The sequence below is a fragment of the Protopterus annectens genome, chromosome 2.part0 (assembly GCF_019279795.1).
Source record: "Protopterus annectens isolate FY-2018-M chromosome 2.part0, PAN1.0, whole genome shotgun sequence".
Classification (NCBI taxonomy): Eukaryota; Metazoa; Chordata; order Ceratodontiformes; family Protopteridae; genus Protopterus; species Protopterus annectens.
The window spans coordinates 1269267335-1269292900 of record NC_056728.1 but is presented as its reverse complement, the minus strand read 5'-3'; the positions used below and the strand labels follow the sequence as shown (position 1 = coordinate 1269292900).

The window sequence follows — 25566 nt, the reverse complement described above, 5'->3', positions numbered from 1 at the left end:
TTCCCTACTCTCAGTACAGATCACAATGTCATCTGCAAACGTCATAGTCCACAGAGACTCCTGTCTGATCTCATCTGTCAACCTGTCCATCACCATTGCAAATAAGAAGCGGCTCAGAGCTGATCCTTGATGTAATCCCACCTCCACCTTAAATGCATCCGTCACTCCCACTGCAGACCTCACCGCTATCACACTACCCTCGTATGTATCCTGTACCACTCTTACATACTTCTCTGACACTCCCGACTTCCTCATACAGTACCACAACTCCTCTCTAGGCACCCTGTCATATGCCTTCTCTAAGTCCACAAAAACACAGTGCAACTCCTTCTGACCTTCTCTGTACTTCTCCATCACCACTCTCAGAGCAAACATTGTTTTCTACGCCTTTTATATTGAAAAGTTTATTGTAATGCAAATAACATTATTTGTGAAAAATAAATTTAAGTAAGGAGTTTGGACCCTTTACTGCTTTTGAGGTTTACAGAATTAACAGTATTGTGATCTGACAGTATTTTTTTTTTATTTTGTTAATTTTCATAGACTGGCTGAAATAAGAGAAAAACTTAACCAGTCTTCTGAAGAGATGAGACGGCTTGATATGGATCAAGAAGATCTCCAAGGTGATGTGTTATGAAGTGACTGTAAGCATGTGTATGAGTGTCTGTATGTCTATATGTTTGAGTTTGTTGGTGCAGAGGTGGAGTTATAACAAGGACACATATCTTGAGAACTGGTATTATGCTACATCCTATAATCTTGTAGATCATTTTTTGTTTTCATTTGAATGAAATTGTAAGCAGTGGGTGGTAAACAACCCTTTGGTCTGGAATTGTTCAGTTTACAACATTAAAGCATGCAGATCCATTATCGCAGCATCATGCACATAATATTCTGTCAGAATTTAAAAAGAAAGTAATATGTGTTAAATCCACATGTATAATTTGCAGTAATGACAATGCAGCACTCTCCATTCTTAATCATATGCACATCACCCTCAGTTTAGAAAAGCAGAATGGCGACCGGCATAACTGTCCACTTTCCTCCAAGCCCTGCCATTAACTGCAGATTAATTTGTGAAGGCACTTCTGATGTTGGCTATGCCTTCACTGACCTTCTTTTCCAAACGTTGTCATTTGTCTTGTTACTGGAAGATATAGCAAGCTTCAAGTCACTGGATTTGAAACATTGATCTTCCAGTTACCAAATGTTGGACTTCGGAAATTGTTTGTTTGTTTGTGTCTTTCGGCTTTTCCCGGTTAGGGGTCGCCACAGTGGAACTCCAGTCCGCTAGTGATTGGTAGTTGATTTTTACATGCCGAGTTACCAGCTCTGATGCACAACCTTCAACGAAGGTACACCCAGTCAAGCATGTCTCCATGCAGAAGATGCTGTAGCTGAGAATTGAACCGGACAGCATCTTACTGTGAGGCGACAATGCTACCGCAGCACCACCACCGCGGGTTGTATTATACTTATGTTACATATCCATCAAACCTGTCAGGTATAATAACTAGAAAAATGTGGATGGGGTCACAGATACCAATACATAACCTTCTCAGTTATTAAGATTTGATATGTGATAATTTTCCTGTACAAGTAGCGCAGTAAAGTATGTTTCATTACTTTAGATATCATTTTACTAGAACCTTGATTTAGTAGGTTTGTCAACTTAGAGCTTGGTACAGTCTCGTATACAAATTTGCTAAATGTTGCATCCCAACTTAAATAACCAGCAGACTTTGTTAACATATCACACTTAAAGGTGCTTCAAAAGCATTGAAACCCAGTATTTAAGCAATTTTGAATGACTCACTGTGGTTCAATGTTTACAGCATTTATCCTGTTTCTGAAGCAGCACATTCGATCACTGGCTAATTGTTCATTTATCTCATGGTGCCCAGATAAATGGGTGGAATCTTTGCCTTGTGGGCAAGGTTCCTACCTCAGGTATTGAAATCTAAAGGTGCCAGCAGTATCTAGGGATCATTAACTTTCATAGCTAAACAAAACCTGTTGGTGCTCCATTCATTAAAGTCATGTTTTCCATTGATAACTGAAAGTATGAGATTCCCTTGATCTCTGTACTCTGATAACTCTGCATCACTATGGCCCTAGCATTAGACTTCAGATGCTGGAAGCATTATTCCCTATAAATTAAAGTTCCTTATAACAAAAACAAAGAAAAGTGCCAAAACTGCTGGAGCCACGGATGTCAGCAAAATACTTTATTGATATAATCCACAGAACGTACGCCAAAACACAATCCTCAGTACACATAATACATACACACAGTGTCCACATTTAAAAGTACCCTTCCTAACCTTATTCGATCTTTGGGGGCCTTTATGTTCCAACATATTTTTAAACGATTGTGAATTTCTATATACTACTTTAACATTAATATTACTTATTATTTTCTGGTCCAGGTCAGTCAAACTAGCAAATTTGGTCCATTCTCTTTCAACAACTTTTTTGTAACATTGTTGTTGAAAGCATTATATTCAAGAACCAATGCCTGTCTATAATCAATCTCTTTAGGGGTGGAGGTGTTGGTAGTGGGGGTATTCAGGATCATTGTAGACCCACAAATAGATTTATTGGTGTTGCTATTTCCAAGGATAGGTTTGAATCTACTTTGTCTCCCATTCAAAACTTCCTCTTGAATTTCACTAATAAATTCCTGGGGGTACCCTCTTTCCAAAAACATTTTATTTAGTAAGTTGTCCTTAGTCCTTAAAATCAGCTTCTAGGGTAGTCATACGACTACCTCGGACAAATTGTCCTTTCACTATATTCTTTTTACAATAGTAAGTGTGTGCACTTTGATAATGTAGAAATGAATTACAGAAGGTAGGTTTCCTATATATTTTAGATTCAAATCTGTCATTCCTCCTATAAATTTCCACATCCAAAAATTGCAACTTCTCGGTGGAAACATGAAACGTAAATTTTAGAAATTGAGTTTCAAAAAAAAAAGTTGTTGAAAGAGAATGGACCAAATTTGCTAGTTTGACTGACCTGGACCAGAAAATAATAAGTAATATTAATGTTAAAGTAGTATATAGAAATTCACAATCGTTTAAAAATATGTTGGAACATAAAGGCCCCCAAAGATCGAATAAGGTTAGGAAGGGTACTTTTAAATGTGGACACTGTGTGTATTATGTGTACTGAGGATTGTGTTTTGGCGTACGTTCTGTGGATTATATCAATAAAGTATTTTGCTGACATCCGTGGCTCCAGCAATTTTGGCACTTTTCTTTGTTTTTGGTCTTTTGTGCCATTTATCCCTTTGTAATTCTTGGTGGTTTATTTTTGGATTTACTGGAATGGAGAGACTGGACCCGCCAGAAGGAAAAGGGGAGGATGAAATTGGACAATCTAGGAAGTTGATTGGTCAATTCACTGAGTTGATAGACCTGCTGACACCTCTGACTCAATCCTTGGTTGGACTGTGTAACAACGTACGTGTTCACAATGCGGAAGTCCAGGAAGCACAAACCGGGCTGGGCATTCATCGTGAACAACGGAACTGTTTTAACGGATCGAAGGATCAAAACAAGGATGACGAGGGTTCTTTTAATGCTGCGAATACACCAGGAATTTTTTGTGAGGGTGGAAATACCAGTGAGAAAAACACCGACACAAGAGGAACTATTCCAACAGGTCAAAAAACCATCCTTTCCAATAAGACGGTTTCAGGTACTGTTTGTCATGATAATGAGACTGGTTTACATTCTAAAGAAATTAAAGACTGGTTATTGCAAAAATATTCTTTTAAACAAAAATTGCCCAATGGGCAACCCATTGTGGCCGATTCCTATAGGGTGAAGTTGGACAATTTAAGTAAACTTATGTTAAAGTATCGGACACTAGAAATCGAAAATGAATATCTAAACTAATGTATTTGTAGGGGAATAGTCCCGAAGGGACTGAGAGTGTTTACGTATCCTAACAATGTGCTTGATGGATCCATCTTTCATAAGGAGTTGATAGAACTGTTTAACAACTGTGGTTTAGACATGTTGAGACTTATTATTAAGGAAAATAGTAGGTCACAAGTTGTTTTGCAGAATGAAATAACTGAGCTTGATCATTGTATAAAAGAAGACCTGATATTTACCATTAGGGAGGAGATGGATAAATACTTTAAGATTAGGGGGGACATTGATGAAAAGTGTAAGGAAACCATTCAAAGAAAATTTAAAAAGCTAGAACGTGACACAGATGAATACAAAAATGGTACACCCAGGGCCCCTGGTTTTTTGAAAAATCTTTACAGAAATAATACCGTAAATGACAAACAGGAAGTCCTGAGGATGTTAACCATTTTCAGGAAGAAGGATTTAATTCTGAAGAATTTCCTCCACTTCGTAGATCCGAGAGATTAATGAATAAACCAGGGTACCAAGAAAGAAATTTTACATGGAGAGGGGGGAGAAGGGGAAGGGGGAAATATTAAACTTGGTGGCGACACCATTACAACCCCCACCCATTGATCACATAGTTTGTAATGATATTTTGATACATGGTGTCAAACATATTTTTAATGATTTTAGCATTTATAATTTTAGTGGTATTGTAATAAAAAATGAACATTTTAGCCTGCTTGTAAAGGTTTTAAATACATACCTTATAAAAAGGGAGATCTTATACAGTCAATAGTAGATATAAAGTTATTTTTTAAAAAAATCAATTTAAGTTTATTGTTAGCACCTGAGGGGGATACAGTGAACCAACAGCTCAGGAGAAGAACTACATTTAATCCACCACTCCACCCACAATTAAGAAATTTGGAAAATACAATGGAAAAAAAATTAAGAAACAAATATGGTAAGTTTGGGTTCCAGCCCATCCTAACCAGTAAGGAAAGGAATATTCTACAAACCTTGAGAGACAATTACAAGATTAGAATAATGAAACCTGATAAAGGGGGAGGAATAGTTATTATAGATAATATAGTATATGAAGGGAAAATTAATTAAATTTTATTTAATGAGGAAGGATACACCAATGTGTCCATTAACGAAATTAATATTGCCTAAAATAAGATTGATATTTGTTTGAAAGATTTGTTTTTTGAAGGCTTATTTGATAAAAAAACTTATTTTTTAAAAATTGACAAACCCAGGGTCCCTTCTATCTTCGGAATTCCGAAGATTCGTAAAAATGAGGTTGATCCCCCCCTAAGACCTATTATCTCAGCTAGTGGTTCTAAAACACATAGCTTGGCCAAGTTTATGGATAGTAAATTGAAAAATTCTTGGATTAAAAAGGAATCAATTTTAAAAGATTCCTGGGACCTTCTTGAAGTAATTTCTAAGGAAGTTTTATGTGACAATTTATTATTTGTTACTGTTGATATTGTGGACTTATTTTCTAGTATTCCCCACATAGAGGGAATGGAAATGTTTGAGGAGGCTGTATTTCAGGAAGACACATTAACCCATAATGATAAGATTGTATATATATATATATATTTTAATTTTTGTGGTGAATTTTATAAACAGATCAAGGTGTTGCAATGGGGGCAGCTTGTGCCCCCACCTATGCAAACTTGGTGTTGGCTAGGTGGGAGGAGTTATACATTCTTGAATCCAGGTTCCATTCATGTTGGAAACTATATTGAAGATTTCTGGATGATATAGTGATTTTATGGACAGGTGGCATTAAGCAACTGGAGGAATTTAAAATGTATTTGGGGGAAACAACTCAATTTCTAAAATTTACGTTTCATGTTTCCACCGAGAAGTTGCAATTTTTGGATGTGGAAATTTATAGGAGGAATGACAGATTTGAATCTAAAATATATAGGAAACCTACCTTCTGTAATTCATTTCTACATTATCAAAGTGCACACACTTACTATTGTAAAAAAAATATATTGTAAAAAAAATATAGTGAAAGGACAACTTGTCCGAGGTAGTCGTATGACTACCCTAGAAGCTGATTTTAAGGATGAATGCAACTTACTAAATAAAATGTTTTTGGAAAGAGGGTACCCCCAGGAATTTATTAGTGAAATTCAAGAGGAAGTTTTGTATGGGAGACAAAGTAGATTCAAACCTATCCTTGGAAATAGGTACACCAATAAATCTATTTGTGGGTCTACAATGATCCTGAATACCCCCACTACCAACACCCCCACCCCTAAAGAGATTGATTATAGACAGGCATTGGTTCTTGAATATAATGCTTTCAACAACAATGTTACAAAAAAAGTTGTTGAAAGAGAATGGACCAAATTTGCTAGTTTGACTGATCTGGACCAGAAAATAATAAGTAACATTAATGTTAAAGTAGTATATAGAAATTCACAATTGTTTAAAAATATGTTGGAACATAAAGGCCCCCAAAGATCGAATAAGGTTAGGAAGGGTACTTTTAAATGTGGACACTGTGTGTATTATGTGTACTGAGGATTGTGTTTTGGCGTACATTCTGTGGATTATGTCAATAAAGTATTTTGCTGACATCCGTGGCTCCAGCAGTTTTGGCACTTTTCTTTGTTTTTGGTCTTTTGTGCCATTTATCCCTTTGTAATCCTTATAACAAAAGTGTGGTTTACTTAAATTGTGTCCACCCATTGTTTTTTCTTATGCATAAGCATCAGTTCATAGTCTGGACAGGAGGTAGTAATAAGGAAAGTCATTGATGGCAGGTACCCAGGTGTTGGCACTGGAAGAAGAACAATAATATGTTGTAATTTTTTTTGTGTGTGTGTGTGTGTGTGTGTGTGTGTGTGTGTGTGTGTGTGTGTGTGTGTGTGTGTGAAACATCATACAATCTGAAAGTAGATGTGTTTTGAAGTCCAAGGATTATATTCTGTGTTAATATAAACATCATTTTGGTACGGTATCTCACATGGCTTTTTAGATATTTTGTGGTTGCATTTTGAAAACAATTGTGCAGAAAGAGGAGCATCAATTTCCAGTTACACAGCTCCCAAACTGTATCCCTTTCCTCTACAACCAGCATTAAGAAAGGTAAAGATGCATCTTGCACACCTTTATAAGATAAATACATTTTTTAACTTCCATCTGTCATCATAACCTGTGTAAAAATTAATAAGATGAACATTGTGTCCCAAGTGGTATAGAGGAAACTGAATGTGAGTGCACATATGAAAGCAAAGATAATGCTACTAGAGTTCCACAGTTAGGCGATATGTACTATGCAGGGGAGTAAAGTTATTTTGTGGTAGGCTGCTTTTCTTTATTAGCATGTCCAGTCCTTAAGAATAGTGCTGTTATTTGGCCATTTTTGGCATGTCAGGGTAATCAAAAAGAAAGTAATTGTTGTTGCACTTCAAAGGATGCTTACGCCTAAGTATGCTATACTTTACTTGTTTTCTCTAACCATATCCTCGGTTTGTTTCATTGTAGGTAACAGGCAGTCAGAGTAGAAGTGAGTAGAAATATTGTGTTTTTTTTAACTCCTGCACCTAACCATCAGCTACTACCAGCTTCTCTTCTCATTCACCAGGTCAACATGACCCACCTTAACCTGTCCTGGACTTTACCCACCCCAGGTACAAGGCTGATGAGATCAAAGATACTGCAGAAACATCATACTGCTGCTGGCACAACACTATGGCTGCCTTCAGGTGAGCATCTGCAGACATGAAACCTCCCAACCAAGTGGCACACACATTATATATATATATATATATATATATATATATATATATATATATATATATATTTAGAACTGTATTTGTATTATTTAGTGAAAACATCAGGGAACTTTCCCTACTCATCACTGTTGTGAGTGGGACCTACTTTGGAGGAGCACTTTCTGTTTCCATTAAAGGTAGAGAGGCATCCCAGAGAAACAGATGGAGAGAGAAGGAGATGATGGAGTAGTGAAAGAAATGAGGAAGAAAGCACATATCATTACCAGAGAATGTGTGTTTAGGATTCTGAGGAAATGTTTTAAACAAACCTGTTTGATGGCGATGAGTCTGCAAATGATGGATGTATAATTACATCCCTCCAGTCATGAGGGTTGTGGGATGATTTACTTAAAGAAATGTTGGTGCAGAGTGAGCCAGAAAATGGAGGAGATGTTTCCTGAGGGGGACATTATGGAGAAAATACAAAAGGAGGATGCAGAGACAGTCTTGAAGAATAGTGGTGAGATGGAAAAGAAAACATATGCAGAGAAAGTAAAAGAAGGCAAAAATGGAGTAGCAGGAAAAGAAGGCAGAAGAAAATGAAAAGTGGAAATAAATGGTAAGGATTCAAAGTAAAGAAGACAAAGAAATAGACAAGTATGAAGTCTGGAACAATTTAGTAGCTCATAAAAGCACACGAGGTAAGAGCATTTATTCTTATTAACAAAGAGACATTTTGTTACATTATGTTTTTTTTCAATGGAAAATTTTCTTGGAGAATATGAAAAACGAAAGACTGTTATCCATAGAATCTTTATGTGATAAAAGCATTTAACAGGGAAACAAAAAAGAAGATTCATGTACTGTTTCAAACAGAGGTAGAAAGAGAGAGAGAGAGAGACTTTGAAAGGGCATTTGAAAGCTTTAGGTAAAGAAGTACTGGACATTGCAAACGTTTGACAAAAAGAATTTATGGAGTGGTGGCTCGACTGTAATATTGTGTTAAAAATAGAAAGGGAAAAAATATACATATCTCAAACATGATAAATGTGGAGCGGAGCAGAATAGGAGTGTTGTAAAATAATGGAGACAACCAAAACATGTTTTTTTTTTGTGGAAAAGGACATTTGATAAGTAACTGTGACAAAAGAAAATGTTATATATAAAGAACATAATATAAGTGAGAAAGTAAGAAATTATGTATGTCAGCTTATATAATAATAAAGTAAAAATACGTGTAAATGGCTGCTTAAGCCAAGAGATACATATGAAGAGTGGTGTAAGACAGGGATGTCCAATGATTTGTATATTCTTTACATTAGTTATGAATGTGATAGTATGTAAAATAAATTACAAAATGAAGGAGGCGGGCTATATAACACCTGAAGGGTTACAAATTCCAGTTGTGTTATCGTATGTAGATGACAATATACTAATGTCTTTCAGCTTTTCCCGGTTAGGGGTCGCCACAGCGGAACTCCGGTCCGCTAATGATTGGCAGTGCATTTTTTGTGATGCCAAGTTGCCAGTCCGACCCCCAACCTTCAAAGAAGGTACACCCATTCATGCACTCACCTACCTGCATGTCTTTAAACATCACTCGACCGTGGGGAGGACATGCAGACTCCACACAGAAGGCGCTCCAGCCGAGAATCAAATTGGAGAACCTCTTGCTGTGAGGTGACAATGCTAAGCGCTGCACCACTGCGGCATGCAGATGACAGTATAATAATTGCAAAAAAACAAAATCTGGATGAAAGAAGTAATAATTTGCACAAATTAATCTCTATCGATGATTGGCCAACTTTAAATAAAGAGAATAGCAAAGGTTTGGTTGATGTAAAGATTGGGGTTGTATATTTTATCAATGAATGACATTTCTGTAGTAGTTATACAATTTGGGAATAAAGATGTAAGTAGAATTCAATGGGACAAAACAATAGAAGAAACACAGCAAGCATGTCTTTTCTGGAGAACATATAAATTATATTCAGAAGAAAGGCTTATTTGATAAGTTTAGTACTGATGGGAAAATAGAGTACTTAGCAAGTATATTTATGTCGCCAACTGTATTTGAAAAGGAATTATTGCAGATATTTTTATATGGGGTTTTAGATTAAACCCAGTAGAAGGAGGAGTTTTATATATAAATTAATAAAGAAGGAGGTTTACAGTTAATTAACCCAGTGGTATACACTGCTTCATTAAAGTGTTAAATGAAAAAGATGAAAGATTAGTAGTAAAACTGTGTAAATATAAGTATGACAAATTTTGGAGTATGGTAAAAAAAGGGGTAGAAGAGAAAAGTGTGTATAAATGAAGAAATGTTACCAAGAAAAAATATTTCTGTGGAAAATAAAATTGATGATATAGAAGAAGATAGAAAAGTATGCTATAAGAACGTAATGATAAAATATTACTATGTAAAGCCATTGGAAAATCTAACAGATGAAAAAATTAAAGCTATAAAAATAAGAAGCAAATAGCATAATCAGAAAGTAGAATATCAGAGTTTTGTGGATACTGGTAATAGATAAATTGTCAGTAAAAGGAATATGCTTACATTGTTAAGAAGAAGAAACTACAGAACATGTGTTTTTAAATGTAAAAGAATAAAAAAGTTATGGAGAAAACTATGTAATTAAGTTTTTTTGAAGATATAAAAGAAGTGGATAAAATAAACAAGGATATGATTAAATATGGATATAAGAATATAAGTAAAGAATGTGTTAAAAGAATAGATAAAAATTACTTTATGCTATATGGAATGAGAGAATAAATTAACTTATGTTTAATGGTAAATGAATTTTAGCAGTAGTAGTAAGTAAAATTCGATGGTGTTTATGGAAAAACAAGTTGTGGTCTAATTGGGATGAAAATTTAGCATGATTGTAAAGGAAATTATGAATATGTGTAAACACAATTATATATTTATATATTTGTACCTATACAAATATTTGTAAATATTTTCAAAATAATTGCTATTTTTGTGTACAAATAAAGGACCCCTACTCTTGTTGATAGGTGTTATGGGATCTTTTACTTCTACATGAGCTACCACCAACTTGAGCAGATGGGACCCTGATTTAACATCTCATCTGAAGGATGACACACTTAGGAGTATAGCACCCCACATTCTGCACTGCAGTGTCAGCAATCAATCTACCTGTTGTGGGAATAGAATTCCCATCATTCTGCACCAAAGATGAATATGTACTGTTTTGTGGTGCTGATAGTGTGAAAGTAGTTGATACATTGAACTCTAAAGATGCATCAAAAGCAGGAAACAGCAATGTAAGTCAGAGAGTGCTGAGAATTAATGGACAGACTGTTGAATTTAAACTGGCTACACATTCATAATGTAACATTTTGCCAGAAGACTGTTAAAGCTCCACTTACACTACTTCCTCCCCTCAAAATGAGTGAGCTGACATTAACTGCTGACTCCTGTCCTCTTTTGCCTGGTCCTTCCAGCATATGTGTCTCTAGTCAAGCACTAGTTCTCTGGGAAACAGTCAGGGCTTTATATTTTTGTGCTGTGGGTCTGAGTAAAAATATTCTTGCTATAATATGGGGTACCAGGAAAAAAAACATTATGGTGGTAGAAGAATAAATGGAATTTTTTTCAGAAATGTAGTGCTAAAACTTGTGATTTTAAGAAATCCAGATTTTTTTTTTATTTGTTGATATTTTGAAAATATTTAAAGTTAGATCACTGTTGATTTAGCCTAAGCAATTTGGTTCCTTCCTCCTGCCACCAGTCATCTTTTAAGAACATTAGGGCAGCCTCCATGTACCCTGTCAGGAGATTCAGCAGAGCTCCATAAAAGGAAAGTTAGAGTACCAAATGTCTCGGAGATATCTTAACACAAAGTGCTCTCCTTTGGTAGGTTTTGTGGAACTGTTGGTCAGCTAGCAGTTCTTCAGGGCTGGGCAGGTAAACCTAATGATGGGGAAAACCATTAACAGCATTATTTTAATGGGGAAAATGTGTTTTTTTTTCTGTGAGACTTTTTAGTTTTGGACTGTCACTACTAGTCGGGAATGCTTGCGTGAACAAACTGCATAAAATCTATTTTTGACAGTTTCCTAGATTTTGTTGTATGGCTCGGGGCAGGAAATTGTGCTCTTGGGGACTTTCTGTGTTATTATCTCAAAACCACTTTTTTTCTGTTATAAACTTTACCAACTCTTCTTTGCTCTGCTACACATCTTCAAAGCTTTTTATTGGTTAAACATATAGGTCATTTACCAGACTTCTTGGTTCTTTCTTCTCCTGTCTTCAAGTAGAAGAAGGTTGTCAGGGAGTCTTTGGGTGTCAGCCTGATTCCATTTGTACCTCAGCCACTGATGGATGACTCTGCTGCGGTTGGATTTGGTTGCTCATACTGCTCATCATTTTCCCCTAGTCCATCTGGTTTAGCACCTATAGCCGCTAATGGCTGGGGGTAGACACATCCTCTGCAGGTGTAGAATTGCCATCTGCAGGCAAGAGAGGACCACTCTTATTTGCCTTGGGAGAAGGGTGGGTGCAGGTCTACCACTTATCTGGGAAACAAAGTCTGAGCCCCAGGATAGCATGCCTGCTTTGGGTCAGTTCTCTTCCAGGGAGTTTCACGGGAAAACAAAACAAAAATATAGAATTTGACTTCTCCTGCCTCAATTTTTATGCACATGGATGATTTGCTGGAAATTGCTATGGAGTTAATTTCTACCTTTAATTTGCTTACTTCCCTGTTCAGCGAAGAAAAGAGAGTTCCCTTACTTTCTGATTCTGATTTTCAGTCAGAAGAGCAGGGATTGGAAGGAGAATGCTGTGCTCCAGAGTTTTCTCCTTAACCTAAAGATTCTTGTCGTGAGGTGTCCTGCTCACTTCTAACAGACCTTTCTTTTTCTGAAACTTTATCTAAAATATAATAGGTTTTTCAGTGGCACAAATGAGATTCCTGTTGCCCAACAAAGGTGGTATGGTTTGTTACATTTGGATATTTCAAAGCCTGCAGCTGATCCCCTTGTTTTATCTCTTTTAGGGAATTTTTTTTCACATCTTATATTTTACCTGACAGCAACCGCATGTCACTAGGAAGTCTGACAGGTTGTAGGCAGTAACCCGGAATCACAAATGCTTGTTTTTTAACCCTTAAGCAGACCCTGCAGTGACTTCCCTATCCAAAGCTGATTCTGTTAGACATATTGCTAATTATAATCCCATTTCTTCTGATAAGAATGAAAACACTTTTGACAAATTTGGGAAGAAAGGTTATGCTGCTTCCACTTCAACATTCAGAATTTTAAGCTGCCAGGCTCACATGTTAAAGTTTTTTTTAATTTTGTCTTTTCAGAACATGCAAAAGTTAACTGTGGTGGTGCTGCAGTAGCGTTGTCACCTCACAGTAAGACGTTGTCCTGTTCGATTCTCAGCTAGAGCGTCTTCTGTGTGGAGACATGCGTGAATGGGCGAACCTTCGATGAAGGTTGTGCATCAGGGCCAGCAACTCGGCACATAAAAATCTACTGCCAATCATTAGCGGACCAGAGTTCCACTGTGGCGACCCCTAACCGGGAAAAGCCGAAAGACACAACAACGTCTTTTGAGAACATGCAAAAGTTAACTGTTAACCTTCCCTCTTCTGAGATAAAAATTCTGAGACTAAGCTGACTTGAACTCACACACCATCTAAACCTATTTCAGCTGTCCTCTGCACATAAAATGATATATATACATACACACACACACACGATAGTTGCCCCGCCCTCAAATCAGTGCTAGAACCGTACATCCCTGCCAGAGCCCTCTGCTTTGAAAAAAACAACTCCTAACCATCTACACTCCAGAAAAAGAGCTGGACAAGGCCTATACTCTCATAGGCATATGGCATCTGTTTGAGCCTTTTGATCGTCTTGGTGAGGTACTTTTGGGGTCTTTCCAGTTGCTGCAGGTGTCTGGTAAGGTACATCCCAAAAGGGGCATTGTACTCAATTATGGGCCTGATGAGGTATGAGTAAAGAGGCACGATGACCTCCCCTGATCTAGATGTGAATCCCTTCATGATTAGGTGGGCTGTATAAAATGTTTTTCTAGCCACTTTGGCCACGTGGTTGTCAAATGAAAGATTGCTATCAACTTGGGTCCCCAGGTCCCTAATTACTTCTTCTGTACTTAATGGATTACCACCTATGTGGTAATTTGTGGGCACTTTGTTTTTGCCAAAGGGGATGACTATACACTTTTTGGCGTTTAGCTTGAGGCCATGGCTCTGGCACCAGTTGTCTGTTTCTATGAGTCCCTTTTGGAGGATGCTTGTGTCTGCTGGAGAGTCGATTATGGTGCCCAGTTTGCAGTCATCTGCGAACTTGGTCAGCCACAGTCCTTCCGTGTTGGCCTGTACCTCCGAGAAATATATACCGAACAAGAGAGGTCCCAGGACTGAGCCTTGTGGGACGTCACTTGTAACTGGTTTGGAGTCTGACATGGCTCCAGCAATTCTAAACATGTGGGTTCTGTCCTTGAGCCAGTTTGCAACCCATCTAGTGGCATAGGGGTTTATATTTAAGCTGGTAAGCTTATCTATAATGCCTGAGTGGGGTATTGTATCGAAGGCTTTTGTGAGGTCCAGGTAGGCTGTGTGGACCACCTTCCCCTCGTCAATGGCCTTGGTGACTGTTTCAAAGAAATCAACCAGGTTTAAGAGGCAGGATCTGCCCTTAACAAAGCCGAACTGGGTAGGATCCAGTGTCTGTAGGTCCCCAATATCTTTATTTATGAGGTCCATGATGATCCTTTCCATAGCTTTGCAGACCAAGCTAGTCAGGCTTATGGGGCGGTAGTTTCCAGGATCCGTTGAGGCACCACCTTTGTGGAGAGGGACCACTGTTGCTGTATGCCACTCTTTGGGTACATATCCTGTAGTAAGGCTGAGATTGAACAGTAGTTTTATGTTTGGGTTTAGCTCTTCTTGGAGTTCATGTAGGACACAGCCCGGGACACCTTCTGGTCCCATTGATGCTGTGTTTTTTGCTTTGGAGAGGGCAGCTCTTACCTGAGCATCTGAGATGTCAGGGGGGCAGCACTCTGCTGGGATAGATATTTGCCCTTTTGGTGGGGGGAGTTTGCGCTGAACCTGTCAGCTAGGATGTTGGCAATGTCTGTGGGTTCGGTGTATTTTTTGTCATTTTGGACTAATTCTGAGCATATCTGGGAATTCCCACCCAGGTTCCTAACATAACTAAAGAAAGCCTTGTGATTATCCTTAGTGTCCTGTGCAATGTTTCTCTCAAAGCTGGCCTTAGACAATTTTATGAATGCCCGTAGTTTTTTGCTAATACTGATCAGAGATGCCTTCCCTTTTTGGGATTTTGCTCTATCATGTAGTAGCTTCCTCCTTCTATTGTATAGTTTGTTTATGGCTGGGGTCCACCAGACAGGACGTCTGCCTTTGGAGGATTGGGTCTTGGTTTTATTTGGGATTGCATGATCCATGCATTCCTGAAGGTGTTCATAGAATGCGTTTATAAAGGATTCTGTGGTCTGGGCCGTATTTTCCACAGGCCTGGGGGCTTTGAAGGATTCCACCTCGGTTTTGAGGAGTGTGAAATTTGCTTTAGAGAAGTTTTTCACTGTGGTTTTCAGGGCAGGGGGTGGAGTCGGGATGTGAATATCCAGTGAGATTAGTTTATGGTCTGATGTTAACTGTGAGGGATACATTTCTGGTCTGGAGCATAGAGTCCCCATGTTGGTGATGATCAGGTCCAGTATGTTTTCCCCTCTTGTGGGAGTGGTAACAAGTTGTTCCATAGCATTTGAGTTTATATATTCTAGGAACCTTTGGGCTAGGGTGTTGGAGCTAGAGTAATGCTCCCAGTCTATGTTTGGGTAGTTGAAGTCACCCAATATAATGGTGTTTGGAGAGACCTTCATATTTTCTAGTGTTCTCAGGAAGGCCGAGTGGGGTTCCTGGGTTTGGGAGGGTGGTCTGTAGCAGGCTATAAACTGGAAGGCAGTTTTACCCACTGTTAGTTGCACATGGATAGTCTCTGATGCTTCGTGCTGTGCCACCAACCTGGAAGTGTGGGTATCTTTGACGAATATTGATACTCCCCCTCCTTTTGTGGTTCGGTCCAAGTTTTGGGGCCGAAAAGCATGGTATAAGGTATAACCTGGTAGTGCTGGGGTGCTCTCAGGAGCCTTGAACCAGGTTTCTGTTACTGCACAGATATCTATGTTCTCCATGCTAAGGAGAGTTTCGAGTGCATGCATCTTGAGGTTTAGACTTCTGGCTTGAGTAGCATTACTCTTAGTTTCTTATCCCTTGTGATACCTGTAAAGGTGGGTTTGTCTTTTGAGCCTTGCCTAAAGGCACTATGGAGGTAGCAAAAGCCTTTGCCAATATCCGAAAGCCCAGGGGTGACAGGTGCAAGCTGTCCCTAGTGAAGCATCGTGGCTTGTCGAGCATGTCATCCCAGGCTGACAGGCATTGGATCCCCTTTGAATGACACCAATACTTAAGCCAATTGTTGAAATTGATCATCTTGTCTTCATATTGTGGCATCATTCTTGGTGAGGGTAAGATGCTACTCAAGGTCAGGGTCATACCGGCCTGGGCTACATACTCAGGGAGCTCCTCTATGTCTCTTTTCATGTAGTCCAGGAAGGTACGTCTCAGGTCATTCACACCAGCATGGACAATGACTGAGTCATATTTGTACTTGCCTTGGAGTGACCTGAATGCTTGTGTTATGTGGCGGATCCTAGCGCCCAACAGGCAGCTCACCGTGACCTTCTCCTTGTTCAGCCTGGTGAACGGGACGTCAGTGTGCCTGACGAGAGTCACCTATTACAAGTGTATCAGGTGTGTTGTTTAGCTTTAAGGGCTGTGACTGTTCGGCACATTGGCTTTGTGAGCTATGTGTTGCACGTGTTTTGTTTTGGAGTAGCGGTTGCTTGGCTGTCTGCTTTGGAGGTCTCTGCTGCTTAGGCAGATTTATTTAGAGCCTCCGAGTATGTTTTTGTGTGTTTATGTGTTTGGTTTGCTGTCGTGGTATGTCTATGTGAGACTGGAATTGTAGTGAGTGTGGTTTCCTTCTCCTCCTGACTGGTTTCGCCAGTACTGAGTGGAGAGAGCTTAGCCTCCAGTATGGCTATATGGTTGCATCTCTCACATGTGTTGGAATTTGTTGGGAGGAGGAGAGGGTTATCTGTGTACATGAGACAGTTGTAACATTGACTCAAGATTCCCAGATTCACCAGCTGGACCAGAGAGGAGATTGACAACTGACCTTTGGACATGCTGGAATAGTATTGGGAATTCCTTTATAATTAAAAAAAGGGCCAATGGGGAACAAGTTCTCAAGGGGAGTTTGTGAGGGTGTAGTGCTTTTAATTTTTTTTAGTGCTGACTTTTATAATTGCTTTAGTGAGCAAGTGCCAGGTAACTTAAATGTAATGTGTTACAGGTAACTTAAATGCAAAAATGACAAACAGTAACTTTCTTTCAAGTGAAACAAGGTACTAAGTACAGTAAGCAATGCAGATATCACTAGGGATCCACAGAAGCGCTGAAAAGCCGCGTTTTAGGTGGAATTAGCGTTTCAGGGAAATAACAAGCATACAAACAAAGCTAGATTCAGCAGGCCTGGATCTAGTCTATGCTACAGCAAACAAGGTGTATCAATTTCAGTAAGAAACAGTTCAAATATGCAGGCACTATAAGCCTTTAACCAGAAATTCCCAGCTCAGAAGGGCAGTGTCCAGCCTCTCCTCCCACAAGAGTGCAGACCACGAACCCTTTTAATGTAAAATAACTGGCCTGAAGCCCAAGTGCTTAAACCAGAATTAATACACTTTTAGAATAACATACACTGAGCCCTCAATCAGCAGTTCCCAACTTAGAAGGATGTAAGCTACCTGTTCTGCCACTACAGTGCAGACCACAAACCTTCTTAATGTAAAACAACTGGCCTGAAGACCAAGTGCTTAAACCAGAATTAATACACTTTTAGAATAACAGACACTGAGCCCTCAATCAGCAGTTCCCAACTTAGAAGGATGTAAGCTACCTGTCCTGCCACCACAGTGCAGGCCACAAAACTTCCTAATGTAAAACAACTGGTCTGAAGCCCAAGTGCTTAATCCAAAAGACTTAGAATGATAGCTACACTTTAATCAAGTTACTACCAAGCAGTAATAAATACAATTTAATACTTTAAAGAATGCCTGGATTAGTGCTCAAGTTATACAAACAAATCTAGATTCAGCAGGCCTGGATCTAGTATATGCTACAGCAAACAAGGTGTACCAATTTCAGTAAGAAGCAGTTCAAATATGCAGGCACTATAATCCTTTAACCAGAAATTCCCAGCTCAGAAGGGTGGAGTCCAGCCTCTCCTCCCACAAGAGTGTAGACCACGAACCCTTTTAATGTAAAATAACTGGCCTGAAGCCCAAGTGCTTAAACCAGAATTAATACACTTTTAGAATAACAGACACTGAGCTCTCAATCAGCAGTTCCCAACTTAGAAGGATGTAAGCTACCTGTTCTGCCAGCACAGTGCGGACCACAAACCTTCTTAATGTAAAACAACTGGTCTGAAGCCCAAGTGCTTAAACTAAAAGGCTTAGAATGAGTTACACCAAGCAGTAATAAATACAATTGAGTACTTTTAAGATGACACAAAAGCAAAATAAAGTAGGAAGAAACACAAATACAGTAAAAGCAGAATTTTTTTTTTTTTTTTTGAGTGAGCAAATGAGATGGGCCCAGGAGTTACAGGACAGAAACAAGTGCAAATGCAGGCCTTCAAATCAGAAAGTTGAGAGAGATGGAAGACCGTCCAAACGGCCAGTAACTACAAATTCTGGGCCAGAACCACTCCCTATGTGGTAGACAGGTTACCTAGTGCTTACCATTCCCACTGATAAGCTAGAAGGCTTCCCTCCAACACAGAAAGGCTTGGGGGGCTCAGAAGCTTACAAATAGTCCTGGATACACCAAATTTGTATCTGGTACACTAATTACAGGAAAGGTAGGAAACAGGCTTACAATTATTTTATTTTATTTTTTCAGAAAAGTAGCAAAAACAGTAGTAAAAACAATTCACATGCAGTGCAAGCTGGCACACTTGAGTATGTAGCAATATTAGTCCACACACAGTTTGAAAAAATGTAATTAAATTAAAAAGGACTAAAAGCAAGTGCAGAAAGGGTTTATTAGGTAGAATGCGGTAAAGAGATGGGACTGGGGGAGTGTCCTAGATCAAATCTACAGTGGGACGGGCACTGCAGAAGCCACCAAATGTAAACTACAACCAAAAACAGGGAGGGGGGTAGGGAAAAGTTTCAACAGAGATGTGAGGAATCAGAGTGCAAATTATAAAACCAAAAAAATATATACTGATCTCTGTATATTTGCAGAACAGTAAGACAACAGATATCTAAGCAACAATTTAGCTCTATAATACAGAATAATACAGAAAAATATACTCAGCTCTATATATTTGCAGATAGTTTTGTAAGGCTGTCTCTCAACACACAGGTTCCACTTTAAATGCAGGCTGCTGTTTCTTCAGACTCTGTTACCACTTCTCCCTTTATTAACCATCATGGTAAAACCAGACTTAAGAGATACTTTACCATCACATTCTCCTTGTCAAATGTTTAAGATGTTTCTTCTGTATCTGGCTCATTACCAATTCTCTGTCTTACCCTTTGGACTATCTACTGCTCCTAGAGTATTTACATTCTGGCTCCTCTATTTGCTTATTGCAGACTTCAAGGCATTCACATTTTTCCATATATGAATGACTGTCTTATATTTGCATAATCTTTTTCCAGCTGAGTCCTTAACAAGTATTCAGAGTTGTCTACTCAGTCTGGGTTTTTAACTCTTCTCTCATCCCTTCTTACAGAATTGTTTTCCTGGGATGTCTTTTATATTCTCCTTGGAGAAATGTCACCCCCCCCCAACAAATTTTAGATTTTCCAAAAGTTCTTTCTGACTTTTTCTAAACAAAGCCAGGTTTCTGCTTGAGAATGTCTCAAGATTCTGAGGTACATGGCTTTTGTTAGTTTTATGATTCCCCTGGGAAGACTTCACATGAGGAAAAATACAAAAAAGTACAAGTCACTCTGAACTTGCCATTTACCCCCTTTACCTTTTAAACTTCTAGTTTTGGAGTTTATATAGAGGTTGTTTGGTGGGCAGACAGTCTCTCCTAGAATCCAGGCCTCTCATTCTCCCATCTGTCTCCCCTTCAGTATGTCACAACAGGCGTTTCAGGCCTAGTGTGGGGAGTTGTTTCCAAAGGAATGAAAGGCCTGTAGAGCAAACTTGACAAAGGCACATAAATGTCATAAAGATGATGGCAGTAATAAATGCTTTGAAAGCCCTAAATCATATGTGGTCTCCAGGACCTTTACATTTTTTCACAGATGATACCACAGAAGTATGGTACATAAACAGACATCTTACCCCCCCCCCTTTACATACTTGCCATTATAGCAACTCAGCTTAATTTGACTCTTCAGACTTTATACATTCAGTCATAGCAAAACATTGTAGCAGACCAGGTAAGTAGGACCAAGACAAACTGTCATGAATGGAAATTTTATCCTGGAGTCTTACAAGAATTGATCCAGCTGTGAGGACCACCTCAAGTAGCTCTGTTTAACTTCTTTCAGAACAGACAACTAAAGACATTTTGCTCCAAGATTCTTTGTAAACAGGCCCTCAAGACAGATACCTTCTCATTCCAATGGACATAAAAGTTATTCTGTGCCTTTCCACCTTTCCACTAATATCCTGGGTTCTAAAGATCCAGAGGGACTACCCAGAAATTGTGTTGATGACTCCCTTTTGGCCTAGGTAACAATGATTCTCCCTTCTTTTGAAACTTGCTAAGGGCAATTACCTTGGGCTCCTTCAGAGACTGGAATTACAAAACACAAGATGGGTAATTCCAACCACCTTAGTTGACTGCCTGATTGAGAATTTTTTTTTTTTTTTTTTTTTTACATCTTAGGCACCTTTTTTCTGAGGTTGTGCAACAGGTATTAAAGGAGGCTAAAAACCTGCAGTTAAGAAATCATATATGTGTAACAGGAAAATATTTTCTAATTGGTGCCATTCCAAGCGCAAGTGCCCTTTTAAATCATGGCTAGTTCTTGATTATTGTGAGTTACTATCCTCTGGTCTTTCTTACGCCTCCATCAAGGTTCATTTGGTGGCCATTTCAGTTTGTCTGTACTGAGATCCACCCCCACACCTATCCTCAAGCCAGACAGTTTTTGAAAGGGGTTTGCTTATCCGTCCACTTAGAAAACAGGTGACTTCTTCTTGGATCTTAACTTTTGTGCTTAAAAAGCCAGCTCTTCCCCATTTGAACCAATTCATCTGTCTGAATTGTGGTTCTTAACATGGAAGACTGTTTTACTTATTGCTCTGAATTCTGCTTGGAGACTCTCTGCTCTTATGGTGAATCAGTCCTACCTCATTTTTCCAGAAAGGCAGGTTTTCATTGAGAACTAATCCTTCTTTTATCCCTAAAGTAGTCTCATAAGTTACTTTGAATCCAATCTATAAATTTCATTTTCCCTGAACCCAAGAACAAGGGATTGAAAATTCTTCATACTCTTAGATACTACCTAGACAAAACTCTTTGTTGGTTTCTAAGCTATGCTAATCTACCCAAATAGCTTAGGCTACTGCAGCAGTGATCTAATGTTTTTTAACACCTGTATTGAATTAGCACTTCAGACATAGGCATACATACATTAATAATAAATGAAACAAATCATATTAACATTTTGTCATTTGTATGCATTTTACTTCACATATATTTTCTTTCTTTATAACTGATATCAGTCCATCATTATATAAATTGCTTAATCCTTGGCCTTCCCTTAAATCTCATTGTGCTGTTCCCACAAATTCCATTTATTTCAACGTAATTTGTTCATTCACTTCTCTTAAGATCCCTGTTCCAGTTAATTTATCTCTTTTAAAATAGTCATTACTTGAGATACAGTTGGTTTAGACTTTGATTTTCATTTTTTAGTATTGTCTTTTTTGGCAGCCAACAGAATTTAACTTAATAAAGTTTTAATGTGTCTAGGTAATGCAGATCCAGTATACCAGTTCAGAAGAATTGTTTGTTTAGTTACAGCCATTTGCTCCCCCAATATTTCGGACAGAGTGCTCATAAGGGAATTTTTTAAATCACAGCAGCAAAAGTCACCATGTGCAGGCATGCAAATTGCTCCAAGGCAGCAAAACAGTCAAAAGTAAAAAAAAAAAAAAAAAACATGCAGAGAAATCCAAGAGCATGGCTTAAACCCAAATAAAACTTTAACTGTACAAGTAGGTAAGTGCTTTAATGTCTCAAAGGCCACTTCATCAGACCACAAAAAATACAGCACAAACACAGTCCTTAAATACACAACTTAAAACAAAGTAACTGCCAAAGCTTTTTGAACAGGTCACGTGATTTCTGATGTGATTTTAAAGGTACAGTCTCATTCAGACCATAGCCCTTATCTGCTTGAAGTAGAATAATCCATCTCATTTCCCATTCTTCTGTTTTATTAGTAAGATCTTCCATTCTCTTACTTTCTAAAGTCAGCTGCAGCACTAAAAAGTAAAAGTGTGACCAGAATCTTGACAAAGATGTATGCTTGGCTAGTACATAATTCCTATCTAATTTACGAATTTCACAAAGATGTTCACGTATGCTTTCATGTAGGGAACGGTTAATCTTGCCCACCTAAAAGACCAGACAGGTTTGGCACTTAGCTAGGTAAACTGGGTTCTCACTCGTAAAACCAGCATAAAAAGAAAAAGTATAAACTTTCCTGGAAGTAGGGTGAATAAAAAGTCTCTCCTGATCTATATATTTACAAACATTACAAGTCCTACACCTATAGGTCCCTGCATGTTGTGAAGCAACATGTGAAGCATAATTACTTTTATAACATAAAAGGCATTTCAAAGATTTCTGATTCTTAAAAAACAACCTGGGTGCCCCCCACCACCACTTCTTTAATCCTGTCATCTGCTGTCAGAATGTGGCTTTTTCATGATTTCACAAACTTTATTAATATTAGAAGAATGGGAAACAGGCACCCAAATTTTTCGGGATAAGAGCCATTATTAAGATCATCAGATCTATTAGAAACCTGTGGATCTGAGAAATACGGTCTAGCTTTCTTTAAAAGCACCTTTAAAACTTTCATCATTATTAAGTCTAGACATTCTCATCCCTTGCTCTTTGATAATATTCCTGTATATGTTGGGGGGGGTCATACTGTTCCTATGCAGGAGATTATTCTTTCTGCATGGTTTCCTAAACAACCTGGTAGTCAAGGTGAAATCTGAATTTTTAATAACTCTTAATATCTAGAAAATCAGCTACTATATCTGAGAAACGTGTACTGAATCTCAGGATGGAGGTCAAAGAGTTCCGAAATTTTAAAAACTGTTGTACAGCCCTAGTCAAACCTGTCCACAAGTGAAAAATATCATCCACATTTAGCTAAGCATATATTTTGTCAAGGTTCTGGTCACAGTTTTACTTTTTAGTGCTACAGTTGATTTCAGAGAGTATGAGAATGGGAGATCTTACTAGTAAAACAGAAGAATGTGAAATGAGATGGATTATTCTACTTCAAGCAGATAAGGGTTATGGTCTGAATGAGACTGCACCTTTAAAATCACATCTGAAGTCACGTGACCTATTCAAACAGCTTTGGCAGCTACTGTTTTAAGTTATGTATTTAAGGACTGTGTTTATGCTGTATTTTTTATGGTCTGATGAAGCATCCATTGAGACATGAAAGTGCTTATCTGCTTGTACAATTAAAATTTTATTTGGTGTTTAAGCTGAGCTCTTGGGTTTCGCTGCATGTTGTTTTTTTAATTTTTAAATCTGCCAGTCCATTACACTTAAAAAAATGTTGCTAGTTACCTCTTTCTTCCCCATCACATTTCCAGTATTTGCTATCTACCTAAGGAAAAACTGTTTGAAGTCTGTGGTAAAAAAAAAAAAACCTATGCAAACACTTTCAGGCAAAAATCTTAAACCTTTGCACACTTGGGAGATATACATATCCCTTCCCATTGTTCCTTTTTAAACTACTTTTACATTATCACCCTCCAGTCTTTAACCTCCTCTGATTGATTCTTATTATTTATTGATGCCCTACTAATTAAACCTTTTTAACTCATTACATCCGAGTGACGCCTCTAGGTGCATTTGCAGTTACCTCCTACTGCGCCTCTAGGCATCAAATATTGCTTGCTCATATTTGCATTAATAATTCCAAAACCATGCTACATACAAGGTATTTGAATATTTTACTATGAAGCATACATGATGGCAAACACACTTGTGTTGATATCTGACTTATGTCAGTGAGTATTTGTTAGAACTGTAAGGTGATAACTTCATTTTTAAAGGCTCAAGCCACGCCCACTGGGAGTTAAAGGTACACACTCAAAAGACCTGTACTGGAGCAGCTTCTGTTCTAGATTTGACTAAAAACTCTACCAGAGCAGGTCTTTCACTTAGGAACTCCCCATCCCTTTCTCTTTGCCAGTGCTCTATCAATCCCTGATATAGGAGGCACTCTATAACCTGCAATCCATACTTCTTCTTGGTCTCATACCACTCTGTTACATTTTCCTCTCTCGTTATTTGCTCCAAGTACCAAGGGGTCCTTTGACATTTTTCTCTTGTAAATTCCAGCCCCCTCATGCCAAAATTCTGTACTCCTACTTGTAGTCATCCATAGGGGTAAAATCTCCTTTCTCCGATCACACTACTTTTTGCAACTTTATGAATATAATATTCTGTGTGGTTGTCATTGTTCTCCTTAAGGATCTGCATCCAAAATTCAACAGTGACCTAATGTTGAACAAAGATAGTTGTGTAAGTAAACTTACCTTAACAGTAGATGTGTGACAATATCCCTTTCAGAGCCATTATTGCCTCCCTTCTTGGGGCAAGAAAACTCTGAAGTGTTTTGTGCCCTTTTATAGAGCTCTGCTCAAGCTTCTGATAGTTAGAGTGCATAAAGAGTGCCCTAAAATTTTGAAAAGCTGGCTAGTGACAGGAGGTATGACCCAAATAGCTTTAGCTACTGCAACAGTGATCTTTTAGATTAAACATCTGCTGTTATGGTCAGTTGGCCTACACAACTGTACTTTACGGAACAAGTTGTTTGCTACAAATGTATAATGCAACTAGATGTCAGAAAAGTTACCTCCCTGAGCACTGAAGTTGCTGGCTGAGCCTTCTTAAAATCATATAGATCTATATATGGACACACACACACACACACACACACACACACACACACACACACACACACACACACACACACATATATATATATTTATATATATATATATATATATATATATATATATATATATATATATATATATATATATATATATACACACACACACACACACACACACACACACACACACACACACACACACACACACACACATATTTATTTATTTATTTTATTTATATGTGTTGACCGGGAGTGGCCGACTGGACATAGGTCCATTTTCAGCTGAGGCCCGGGGAGAAAAGCTCCACAGTTAAAATAAACATACAGTAGTTACATTGGATTACATAGCGATTAACAATTTACATAGCAATTACTTACAACATATTTACAGATGAAGAACATAGTACATCGGTAGACACCTAGAATCTTTATCTGTAAAGTACATAACAGACATTAACAAATGTTACAAGAAGAAGTTCCTGCTCTATAATAAGTACTGGCTTATGAGCATCTGAGCTTATATAATCAAGGTAGTTAGTGGAGTGGAAAGAAAGGTAATTGGTATGGTGAAGAGAATGTGTTCAAGCAGAGATGGTTTAGTGATTGCAAGTGTTTTGGTGGATCTTAGTGGGGTTTGGTGGTGGGGTGCATA

General features: G+C 38.2%; 1 protein-coding gene across 1 annotated transcript in view; it reads left to right on the top strand.

Moving 5' to 3' along the window:
* Positions 1 to 25566, top strand: part of IFT74 (intraflagellar transport 74) — a 2643271-nt gene that overhangs the window by 1034337 nt on the left and 1583368 nt on the right. Inside the window, exons 13-14 of the mRNA XM_044061439.1 lie at positions 544 to 630; positions 8178 to 8224. Of these exons, the coding sequence (XP_043917374.1) occupies positions 544 to 630; positions 8178 to 8224 (134 nt within the window). The remainder of the gene's footprint in view (positions 1 to 543; positions 631 to 8177; positions 8225 to 25566) is intronic.